The sequence below is a fragment of the Hemitrygon akajei genome, chromosome 4 (genome assembly GCF_048418815.1).
Source record: "Hemitrygon akajei chromosome 4, sHemAka1.3, whole genome shotgun sequence".
Lineage (NCBI taxonomy): Eukaryota > Metazoa > Chordata > Chondrichthyes > Myliobatiformes > Dasyatidae > Hemitrygon > Hemitrygon akajei.
In genome coordinates this window covers 178,980,144-178,993,068 of record NC_133127.1, presented here as the reverse complement: position 1 = coordinate 178,993,068, position 12,925 = coordinate 178,980,144, and the positions used below count along the sequence as shown (strand labels likewise).

General features: G+C 41.2%; 2 protein-coding genes across 5 annotated transcripts in view; one reads left to right on the top strand and one right to left on the bottom strand.

Annotated features, from left to right (window-relative positions):
- gabrb3 (gamma-aminobutyric acid type A receptor subunit beta3) overlaps positions 1 to 12,925 on the top strand; it is a 669,933-nt gene that overhangs the window by 130,730 nt on the left and 526,278 nt on the right. The window lies entirely within an intron of this gene.
- Positions 1 to 12,925, bottom strand: part of gabra5 (gamma-aminobutyric acid type A receptor subunit alpha5) — an 81,133-nt gene that overhangs the window by 47,159 nt on the left and 21,049 nt on the right. For all 3 annotated transcript variants that reach the window (XM_073044111.1, XM_073044112.1, XM_073044113.1), the window contains one exon: positions 5,143 to 5,225. In XM_073044111.1, coding sequence (XP_072900212.1) covers positions 5,143 to 5,225 — 83 coding nt within the window. The remainder of the gene's footprint in view (positions 1 to 5,142; positions 5,226 to 12,925) is intronic.

The following is a 12,925-nucleotide window of genomic DNA, read 5'->3' as shown; positions in this document are numbered from 1 at the left end:
GGAGATGGGATGTTATGCTGAATTTGTATAAGAAGTTGAGGAGGCCTAATTTGCAGTATTATGTCCAGTTTTGGTCATCTACCTATAAGAAAGATGTAAATAAAGTTTAAAGAGTACAAAGAAAATTTTTAAGGATGTTGTAGGAGTGGAGGATGTTGCCTGAGCAATAAGGAAAAATTGGATAGGTTAGGACTTTATTCCTTGCAATGTAGAAGTTTGGGGGGAGTTTTGATTGGGGTAGTCAAAACTATGAGGGGTACAGAGAGGGTAAATGCCAGCAGGCTTTTTCCACTGAGGTTGGATGGGACTACAACCAGAGGTCATGGCTTGAGGTGAAAGGTGAAAAGTTTAAGGGGAACATACGAGGAAACCTCTCCATTCAGAGGGTCATGAGAATGTGGAACGAGCTTCCAGTGTAAGTGGTACATTGGAGCTCGGTTTCAGTAAGAAGTTTGAATAGGTCCGTGGATGGTAGGGATACGGTGGGCTGTCGTCCCAGTGCAGGTCAATGGGAATGGGCAGTTTAAATGGTTCGGCATGGAGTAGATGTGCTGAAGGGCCCGTTTTTGTGCTGCACTTCTCCTTGACTCTATCTGGTGTGATATACATCGATAATAAATTTACTTTGAACTTTTTGGACTTTGAGATGAGTATGCACTTCAGATGGAACTTGCTCACTTCGTGCCTCCTGTAATTAAACTGTCCTTGCCTTGAGAACCTATTGCAAGTTCAGTTCCACAATGAAAATCTCGGGTACCTGAACAAATCACTCCCCTTATTGGATATGAAATCCAACCATGAGAGGCTACCCAGCGGTGGAAGTTTGTTTTGTTTACTCCCTCGAAGTTCAGCATTTGGAAACCGCTCATTCATTGTTACTGAGTCTGAGTCCTGACACTCCTGCCTCGGCAGCACAATGGGGGTACCTTCATCAGAAGGACTGTAGAGGGTCAAAATGGCAGCTGCCATCTACTCATCAAGGGCATTTATGGAAGGGCATTGAGGTTAAAGATTAGTTATATTTGTCGCATGTACGTTGAAACATACAGTGACATGCATTTCTTTAGGTTCGCAGTGTTCTGGGGGGAGCCCACAAATGTCACCATGCCTCTGGTGTCAACATAGCACTTCACTCACCCCAACACAACTGATTCCACAACCTATGGTCTCACTTCCCAACTCATCTTCTCAGGATTATTTATTTTTATTTCTAGTTACTTATGAATTTTTAAATATATTTATTGATTATCTTTCTTTCTTGTATTTGCACAATTTGTTGGCGTCTGCACATTGCTGTTCATCTTTTTTGCGTATAGTTTTTCATTGATTCAGTCTTGTTTCTTTATGTTTACTGTGAGTGCATGGAAGAAAATGAATCTCAGGGTAGCGTAGGGTGACATATGTACTTTGACAGTAAATCTAGTTTGAACGTCTTTGGAATGCGGGAGGAAACCGAAGATAACCCATGTGGTCGTGGGAAGAACGTTCAAACTCCTTCCAGAAAGTGCTGGGAATTGAACTCGATCTTACAGCTTGCAATGCAAAGCATTAGATTAAAAACTGTGCTACGTGCTGCCTGCAATAAATTCCCAGAGCCTGAAAACTTAATAAATAAAAGACTATGTTTACAAAGTGTGAACATTTATTAACCATCTGTGACTGTCTTTAAGCTGAATCTCTTACAAAGTTCATTTCTGGGACTTGGGTGTCATGGGCAAGGCCAGTATTTATTGTCTGTCAGCCGTGTTTGAGAGGATGATGGTGGGACAATTCTTCCCCCACTGCAGTCCAAGGAGGGATCTGGTGTTTGAAGGCTGATGTCTGAGAGTCCAGAGCCGAGGGTTGGAGGCCTGGAGGTGGTCATTCCTGGGGGTTGGGGGGGGGCGGGTGTGTGAGTATGTATAAAGGAAGGAATTGTTTTGCTGTGGTTGCCTTGTTTTTTTCTGTTCTTGTTGTTCCTGCTGCTTTATGTTGTTCTGTTGAGCATTGTGGCAAGTTATGTTGGTGCTGGGATGCGTGGCAACATTTCGGCACGTCACTGGTGTGTTGGTTGTTAATGCAAGTGAGCCAGTTCGCCGGATGCTTTGATGCACATGTGATAAATAAATATGAACCAGTTCCTCTGATCAAAGTGCTCTCACCGTGTGTTCCAGGGTTTGCATACAGTGACTGAGGAGGAGGATGAATGAACTCTTGGGGAACCTATAGGCAGCAGTGTCTGTATGTCCTCGTTTCCTTTGTGCTGAGAATGGGCTGTGATCCTGGAGTACCCAGGTGTCATTAGTCTCTTTTACAAAGCAGTCAAAAATTAACTAGATCTGAAATCACCTTGAATTATCATGCAAGGACAACCTATTTCCTTTCCCGGGGGTTAGACTAACAATCCACTGGTTTTACACTCTCAATTACTCATACCAAGTCCTTATTTTCATGACTTATTTCATTTAAATTCTCACGATGCTGTGGTGGCATATGCAATAGCCTTGGTCTTCTGGATGCAAGTCCAGCCATATCTCCATATCAATTTTAAGTTATGATTTATTAGCCGATCTGATTTGGACCTTTGAGTCATACAGCACTACAGCACCGAAGCAGGCCTTCGGTCCATCTAGTCTGTACTTGAACTGTTATTCTGCCTAATCCCGTCGACTTGCACCTGGACTGCAGCCCTCCACACCCCTCCCATCCACGTACCTATCCAAACTTCACTTAGATGATGAAACTGAACCCATATCAGCTCACTTCCACACTCACAGCACCCTCTGAGTGAGGAAGTTCCCAGTAAATATTTCACCTTTCACGCTTTAACCAATGACCTCTAGTTCTAGTCTCACCTCATCTCAGTGGAAAAAGCCTGCTTGCATTTATGCTATCTTTACCCCTCGTAATTTTGTATATCTCCATCCAATTTCTCCTCATTCCTCTACACTCTAGGGAATAAAGTCCCAACCTATTCATCTTTTCCCTATAGCTCAGATCTTCAGGTCTTGGCAACATCTTTGTAAATTTTCTCTGTACTCTTTCAATCTTATTGATACTTTATCCAATCTTCCATTAGATGTAAGACCTTACATTTCATTTACTAAGTTCTTTGTTAACTTTCAAAGTAACGTTTGAAAAAATATATATTTCTACCCTATAAAGCCAGAAACTATATGCTTCCCATTCAACAGACGCTTCAAATATCCTTCCAGACAAGCCTATAATTAATCTTGCCAGATCCACAGATCCATAGCTCCTTTTAATAACTCTGAACCATTTCAATTTGCGGTGCTGTACCATGAAAATTAATTGTACTGTCTAGAGTGAGAAATAATCAAATTGAAGAATATGAATTTACTTGCATACAACATTAATTCACAAATGAATAGCCCCCAAGAAAATTATTTAAATTTTATCATCTATATTTTTTCTGTTTCATGAAAGCACATCACTCTTGGGTCTCAAACGAAAACAAAATTGCCGCCCCTCAGAGCCATGCAGAAATATAACTTTTCAGCCTTCTGATCACTCAGCGTTTCTGTTACCTCCAATGCCCAAAATTCATTATTCAGGAATTCAGGAATAAAAGCTTCCAGAAACCATTAACAAAAAACTGTAGAACATAGAACAATAAAGCCAGGATAAGGTCCTGTGGCCCACAGTGTTGTACTGACCTAATTAAGCTAATGGCACTTAATGACTTGATCCATATTGCTCCGTTGCCTGCATATCGAGTGCTTGCCGTAGTTGGTGGAGGTTGACCACGGATGCTTCACCCTAGCTGTTGAGATCCGCAAGCCAGAGCAGGATAATATCGAGAGCAAGTTGTTGCCCGCAAGTAGGCCTCTGTCCACACAGCTGATGAACCCAAAGGAACGGCAGGGACCGATACAGTTTGGCACCAGCAGCATCGCAGGAGTTGCCAGTTAACGTTGAAATCGAAATAGGACTGCCTTAGGAGCACCAGCTCCAGATTTTTCCCTTGGGGTTTACTCCCAAAGCCTTCCACATGAGCGAGTATAGCCGCAAGGCAGCGGAGGTTTGAGATCAGTTTTCCTTCTCCTTGACGAGCTGTCACCATGGCTGCTGAGCCCCGTCCGCCTGAAGTGACTGGTTTTAAGGCACGAGTAATCCGCCTTTGTCCCTTCTCCTGTCAGTAGAAATGGTTCCAGGGGCTCAGTAGCTAAGCCACACATGAAGGACACAAGGTGGACTTGGTTGTCAGAGGCTATTTGTGGCGCACCCCATTAGGAGGATTTAATAGGTAGTGGGAACTTATCCCCATTGCCACCTCTGGCTATAACAACCTTAAGGAACCTAACGCCTCTGTCATTATATGCCTCCACCACCACCCAGGGCAGCAAATTCCAGCTCCACCACTCTGTGTAAGATATAAACTTGCCCCACCCATTCCTTTCCAACCTGCCCCATCTTACCTTCAATGTATGCCCTTTAGGATTGGAAGTTTCATCCCTGGAGAAAAACATACCAGTGTCTACTCTGTCCATGTCTTTCATAGTTTTATAGGTCTCCATCAGTATCCAGAAAACAACCCTTGTTTTTCTAGCCTCTCCTTAGAGCCCATGTCTTCTAATCCAAGCAACATCCTGGTAAAAGTTTTCTCCACTCTCTCTCATAACCTTGCTGAGGTTTTAAAAGGTATTGATCATACCACACTTGGAGTATTGTGAGGGATGTGATCTAAACAGAGTTTTATAAAGATGCAACATAACTTCCTGTACTTGTTGTAGGTAACAACATAAAATAAAAGCAGGAAATGCAGTAATTACTCGGTAAGTCAGGCACCATCTCTATAGGGAGAAACTTTCAGATGTCCAGCAGCATTGTCTCAGTTTGAATTTCAGAGTTTCATCATAGTTTTATCTCTCTTTTGTCATTATTGACCCCTTTCCCTTTACACTTCTCCAGAGATCAACTGTCCTCAAACTTCTCTCAGCTAACAACACCAACACTTGTGTTGTTCAGTCTATCCTCCCGCCCCACCACATTATAGACATCCCTTTCTCCTCTCCACCCTCACACAGCTCTTCCCTCTAACTCTCTATTAAGAGGTCGCCAGCCTGAAAAGTTATAAAACTGTTGCTGTTCTGCATCTGAATTTAGATCGTTTTATTCAGATATGATTCCAGACAGACTTACAGCTTCCAAATTTAAGGGGGCAAGCATGGACGTCCATAGGGAAGTCTTCCAGCTGCATAGGGCACTCTGCAGAAATGGTTAATCTGGAAAAGAGAACATACAACCCACTTAATGTTCCTTCCATTGCACAACTACTTGACGATACTCAGAGAGAGTAATGCTTAAAATTCTCCTACTCCTAACTCAGTGAATTAGCCACAGTAGATATTGAGATTCAGCTTTTAATGAATAAATGACCTAATCATCATTGTGGTTAATACAGCAATTATAGATTAATATGCTGCAGGACCAAAGTCTTATGGAATATTTTTTATGATTAAGACTGTGATGAATGATAAATGAGGTTTGAGGGTGGGTTAAATAACTCAGTATAATGGATTTCAGAGCTAAATGCTTTAAGTGGCCGAAGATTCCCTTTCACTGTACAGAACTGTGGCCAACAGATCATTTCCAGACAACACGGTGGTTAACTTAATGTATTTGTGTCTTAAGCAAAGACACTTGACCTGAGGCATTAGTACAAGGATCACCATGACAGCTGGGGAGTTTAAATGCAAATAATTAAATAAAAAAATAAATAAAATGCCAGCATCAGGCGTAATGACTGGGAAACACTTGATTGCCATTAGAAACCTATCCTGTTTGCCATGGAAGTCAGAGAAAACTTACATCACAGAAGAATACTAATCAGTCTATAGTGTCTCTTACAGAGAAAACTACTCTCAGCATGAGGGCCATAACTCCATAGGCCACGGCTCTTCAAGCATTCATGCAAATAAATTTCAAATGTGCTAAGTATGCAGATTCTTTTCTGGGTGAAAAATATTTTCTTCACAGCCACTTGAATACTTTCACCAATTTCATGAAATTTATCCTCCATGTGTTACAGCCTTGTTGCTAAGGGAAGCAGGTAGATTCTATTTTTCTTTATCTAGACCCATCATAATCTGATACATCTGCCACGTGACACCTGTATTTGACTATATATCCACGGTAAAGGGCTTGGTTCATAATTAAGCCTAGCATGGCACCCAGTTCAAGGGTATCAGAGTAGAACAATATTTACTGCTCTTCCCTGAGAGGTTTACATACCATATGAACAAATGAAACAAAAATGAGCCACTCATTCATTGACCAATCTCTTTATGTTGACTAGCACTAATTTTGAAAGCCATTTCTTTTTGTGGGTGAATAAAAACCCGTTTATATGTGACATGTAATAGAAGAGGAACTGTGGATTAAGTGTGGCTTGGGCTGATCCTGCAGCTCTAGCAGAGAAATACCATGAACTGAAAGGGTGAGAGATACGTCACAGTATTGTCCTCCCAATTTCTGAAAGTGTAATATCACAATATGTTATTAAATATACTTGCTTATACGTACTTACGTGTTTAACACTGCTTTGCTTTTTTTCCCCAAATAAATTATACAACTAATGATTTTTTATGTATTCTGGTTATGGTTACAATACAGGAAATGTGGAATATGCTGTACACATGGTGGCAACTTTATTAGGTACATACCTAATGAAGTGGCCACTGAGTGTACGTTCATGATTTTTCTGCTGCTGTAGCCCATCCACTTCAAGGTTTGATATGTTGTGTGTTCAGAGATGCTCTTCTGCACACTACTGTGGTAACGCAAGGTTATTTGAGCTACTGTCACCTTCTTATCAGCTTGAACCATTCTCCTCAGACCTCTCTCAGTAACCAGCAGTTTCTGATATACTCAAACCACCAACACTCATTCCACGATCAAAGTCACTGAGATCACATTTCTTTACCATTCTGATGTTTAGTCTGAACAACAATTGAACTTTTTGTCCTTATCTGCAATGCTTTTATGCATTGAGTTGCTGCCACATGATTGGCTGATTAGATATTTGCATTAATGATTAAGTGTACCTAATAAATTGGCCAGTGAGTGTAATTTGCATACAGCAGCAGCAGTTTGACAACGATTGATAAACTACTTTTATGGTCTTGATTGAGGGATGAGTATTGATCAGAATATCAGATATAATTTAACTACACTTCAAAATAATCCTATTCATCCAACAGGCAGGGTGTCTTGATTGATCATCTCCTCCATTGTTCAACAGCTCCAACAGTGCAGCATCACTTGTCACTCAACGACGGGGCCCGTCTAGAGAGTAGACTTTCATGAGCATTCTGTACGTTTGGTACAAATTTCTGAGGACACATTCATTTTACAGAGTTCAAATCTTGCACACAATGCCAAATTTGACATTGTAGTTAACACAGAGGAGGACTGCAACAAGCGTGTTATAGTGCTTGAGAGCACCTACCGGCAGGTTCACAGATAACTTTTGTGCTGCTGTTTCTCAGGCACTTGAAAACGGTCTAAAAGATGAATTCTTGATCTCCATTCTATCTCATTGTGCCCCTCGCACTCTATTTGCCTACCTGCACTGCACGGCCTGGCATTTTGCAATTTATTTTCCTTTTTACTACTTGGATGAGGCGACTGTATCCCTGGAGTGATCTGTTTCTATAACAGGTGATCAAAAGCCTTTTACTGTACTTGTGGTAATAATAAACAGATTACAATTCCAGAGTGTGAATATAATCTGTTAAAAAATTGCTAGAGACATTTGAATGGTGATGAAGAATGAGTAAGACAATTTAACCTTGAAAAATATGAGTCCAAATGAGGCAAGGAAACTGGAGAACTGAGTTAAACAAAGAAAGTATTGAAAGTAACAATATAGTTTAATAAGCTGGTAAAGGATATTTAACAAATACATTTACAAAGACATTAAACTGAAGAGATGACAAGTTATTTTAAATAAATATGCAACCCTAGTTAGATTACATCTTAAATATTGTGTACGATTTTGATTGCAGTGTGAGCTTTGTAAAACATGACAGGTAGTAGTACAACACATTTTATACTTTGTAAAATCTCACTCTTTATTGAACTCAGTGAGGAATTAAATTGGATGAAGCATAAAAGAGAGTGAATCCAATCTTGAAAGTGTCATTAAATTTACCCTGTTGAATGTTTGTTATTTGAAGTGAATATTTTTCACAAGTTTCATCCTTCCCTTGGCCATTGTTGACGAGACTGGTGTTTATTGCCTATGTGTATGGCTGAATGGTAGCACAGTGATTAGCGCAATGTTTCACAGTAGCCAGCTTTGGGGTTGGAGCTCAATTCCTGCTGCTGGCTGTAAGGAGTTTGCATGAACATTGAATTCTCCAACTTCCGGTAATTCCCTCCCCCTCCTTTCCCCCATCCCAGTTTCACTCTGCCTCCTCCTCCAGCTGCCTATCACCTCTATCATGATTCTGCCTTCTTCTACTACCCATAGTGCTTTCCCCTTACATTCCTTCTTCACCTTTCCTGCCTATCCCCTCCCTGCTTCCCCTCCCCCACCTCTTGACCTTTCCCCTTACTGATTTTTCACTTGGCACCTACTAGCTTTCTCCATCCCACCCTTCCCCACCTTCTTTATAGGGCCCCTGCCCCCTCCTTCTTCAGTCCTGACAAAGGTCTCGGCCCGAAACATTGACTGCTTGTTTCCACGGATGCTGCCCGGCCTGCTGAGTTATTCCAGCGTGTTGTACGTGTTGTAGGAGTTTGCATGTTCTCCCCGTGCCCACATGGCTTTCCTCTGGGTGCTCCAGTTTCCTCCCACATTCTAAATATTTACCGTTAGAGACAGTGAGTGTGGGCTCACTATGTTGGTGCTGGAGGCATATTGACACTTGCAGGTTACCCAGCACAATCTTTGCTGATTTGATTCGATGCTAGTGACACATTTCACTTTATGTTTCAATGTACAAGTGAGAAATAAATCTAATCGTTCTAAGTGCCCCGGAGAAGATAGGGGTGGGAGAAAATCTATTCATGGGTTGGGAGTGAAGAATTCCAGCACTGGGGCCCAGCGGTAATGAAATGATGGTAATATACTTCCAAGGTGAGTAAACATTCAGTGGCCACTTTATTAGGTACCCCTGTACACCTGCTCATTAATGTAAATATCTAATCAGCCAATCATGTGGCAACAACTCAGTGCATTAAACCATGCAGACATGGTCTAGGGGTTCAGTAGTAGTTCAGACCAAACATCAGAATGGGGAAGAAATGTGATTTAACTGGCTTTGACGTGGAATGATTGTCACTGCCAGTGTGTTTTGTGTATCTCAGAAACCGCTGATCTCCTGGGATTTTCACCAACAACAGTCTCTAGAGTTTACAGAGAATGGTGCAGCAAACAAAAAACGTACAGTACGCAGCAGTTCTGTGGCAAAAACACCTTGTTAATGAGAGAGGTCAGAGGAGAATGGCCAGACTGGTTCAAGCCGACAGTTACTCAAACAACCATGGTGTGCAGAAGGACATCTCTAAATGCACAACACATTGAACCCTAAGATGGATGGGCTACAGCAGCAAAAGACCATGAACATACACTCAGTGGCCACTTTATTAGTGTATAACCCTATTGCAATTATTAATTTGGTAATAGAACTTTGAGATGTGATGGTTCTTTTACCTGTGACTGATACAAGTTTTCAACCTAATATGGACCTTGCTGAATTCAACGAGCTAGATGCTAATCTTGTCCCCTGTTCATTGTGTCCAGGTTTTAACTTTTGAGGTTTATGCTCTTACTGCTTAATACTGAATCAATTTACATTGATACCAAAACAATCATGAATGCCAGTTTTATAACTAGAGGTAAAATGAGGGCAAGTTCCCATGTGAAGTTGGTCACTATAGTAACCATACAAACACTAATACAATGTGGCATTGTATAAGTCTCCATTTCTTTGAATCATAGCGTTCCAATAGATCTGGCCATTATTACTGTCCCCCAATGATTGTGAAAGGTTGTTGTTTCCCACATTGCAACTATGACTACACCTCTTAAGTATCTAATTGGTTACAACACACACAAAATGCTGGAGGAACTCAGCGGGTCAGGCAACATCCATGGAAATCAATAAGCAGTCGTGGTTTTGGGCTGAGACCCTTCATCAGGACTGTCGAGTAAGGGAGAAGGTGCCAGAATAAGGTGGTGGGGGAGGAGAAGAAGGGGTACAAACTACCATGTGGGTGTTCGAGGTGGGATGAAGTAAGAAGTTGGCAGGTGATATGAGGAAAAGGTAAAGGGCTGGAGAAGAAGGAATCTGGTAGGAGAGGAGAATGGACCATGGGAGAAAGGGAAGGTGAATGAGCACCAGGGGAGGTGATAAGCAGGCGAGGAGAATAAGTAAGAGAGAAGCTAGAGTGGGGAAATGAAGAAGGAGGACGGGCAAGATATTACTGGCAGTCGGACAAATCAATGTTCATGGCATTAGATCGGAGGCTACTTAGATGGAATATAAGGTGCTGCTGTTCCATCCTGAGAGTGACCTAATCAGAATAAAGAACACTGAGAACATGACCTGTGTCTAATTTTGAATGCTACTACTGAGAGCTGACCTTGATATTTAATGAGCTTCTTTTCTGTCTGTGAGAATTGATGAGAGACATGAGGATACTGGGTCTCTGCGATGAGTTGAAATTGGGATAGAAAGGAAAATGTAGAGAATGAAACAAATATTGCATTGTTGGGAGAGGGAAAACTAACAAAAGAGCAAAATTTACATTTGACATTTTAAAAATTCAGGAGCGAGGTCCACATTTGTAATATTTAATTTTCTGGGCTTGTGACAGTGTTTAATTTGAATTAATACTGTATTTTCAAAAATGGTTGGACTTAACTTTTTTTGGGTGAGCATAGGGAGGATTTAATTTGTATGTACTATGTAAATTGGTAACTTAACATTCAGTGCATGTCAAATATAAAGCAGGGAACACGATGGCATTTTAATGCTGTTAATAGGACAGCAAAGAAATTCAATCAGAAGCTTTTGGAATGGCACACCCGTGCTCTCTTGCATTTGCTTTCCATCCTTTTCCCCTCCTGGTGCAGAACTTCAGGCCAGTGAGTTGCTGATAAATATTGAAGCAATCTGCCACCTAATGGTAGGTTTCGGGAACTGCAGTCATCTCCATTCTCAGAGCAAACATTTGCAGAGAATTGGACAATCCCCTAGTACTTTGAAAGAAAATGATCATAATTTATACTTAATTGTAGCCTTTGCGCAGACAAAAGACCCAACCATTGATCATAACCACCACTTACTCTTGCCAGCACTGCACCAGAATATGTGGATCCCATTTCGGCCTCTAAGCCACCCAATGACCCACCAATAGACAACCCCTTAGCAGTTGTCTTGACATTCATCCATTCATTTACTTTCTGATTGATTGATTGAAGAGCCCTTTCAGTCCTTCGAGCTGCACTGTCCAGCAACCCCAGCCCAAACATGACTACTTACAATGACCAATTAACCTGCCAAGTGGTTGGTCTTTGGAATGTGGGAGGAAACCAGAGCACCCGGAGAAATCCCTAATGGTCATGGGGAGAATGTATAAACTTCTTAGAGACAGTGGCAGGAGTCACACTGGGGTCACTGGTACTGTAAAATGTAGTGCTACTCTTGCGTGATAACACTACTATTTGAAATGAATCTTTGCCAGAGCTATTGGAGAGCAAGGGTGAAATATATTCATCATCCACTCTCAAGTGGGAATGTCACTTTGGATATTCCATCTTACAAACCAAAGGGGACTTCAGTGATCTTTAATAAACCATTAGCCTTCACCCTGTACTCCTACTGAAAGAAAGGAGGGGAGGCGTAAGGTGCTGCATAAAACCACAGAAGCAAAACAATGTTGTGTGCTTTGTAATCTAAACCCCAAAAGGCATAATCACTAATATATAGAACAACCTTAGTTTGGGTAGACCAAGGAAGGAGGATCCCAACAATGTCTACATTCATATCAAGTGAGGAAATGCTAGCATTAATAGAATAAATCTTCTCAAATGAGTTGGAAAAGACTTTTTTTTCACTCTTGTCGATTGCTTTACTCACCTTTAATTTCGTCCCTTCTGGTTCCCCTAGTGTTGGTGAATAATTTTGGAGAATGTAACATGGTATGCACGTGTAAGCCTTGGCAATGACAATTGGCAGATAACTTAAACATCATCCAGCTAAAAGATTGGAAGTTGCACCATTTCGGATCGCAAGACCCTGCAGTGGATAGTGAGGTCAGCTGAGAAGATCATCTTCCAGCCATCATAGACGTTTACACTACTTGCTGCATCCGCAAAGGAAACAGCATTATGAAGGACCCCATGTACCCCTCATACAATCTCTTCTCCCTCCTGCTGTCTGGGAAAAGGCTCTGAAGCATTTGGGCTCTCACGACCAGACTATGTAAAAGTTTCTGCCCCCAAGCTATCAGACTCCTCAATACCCGAAGCCTGGACTGACACCTTGCCCTATTGTCCTGTTTATTATTTATTGTAATGCCTGCACTGTTTTTGTGCACTTTATGCAGTCCTATGTAGGTCTGTAGTCTAGTGTAGCTTTCTCTGTGTTGTTTTTTTTTACGTAGTTCAGTTTAGTTTTTGTACTGTGTCATGTAACACCACGGTCCTGAAAAACGTTGTCTCATTTTTACTGTGTACTGTACCAGCAGTTATGGTCAAAATGACAATAAAAGTGACTTGACTTGACTTGACTTGATGTGGGTTGATAGCTTTCCTAAAATTTCACTTAAACCTTTTACAAATATCTCTTTATATAATATTATGAAAACAACCCAACACAAGCAAAAGTACGGGTGGAACTTACAATGAAACAGCAGAGAGAATTTTCCTTAAATATGAGTTGAATCTTTATACTAAAATTACAGGACAATT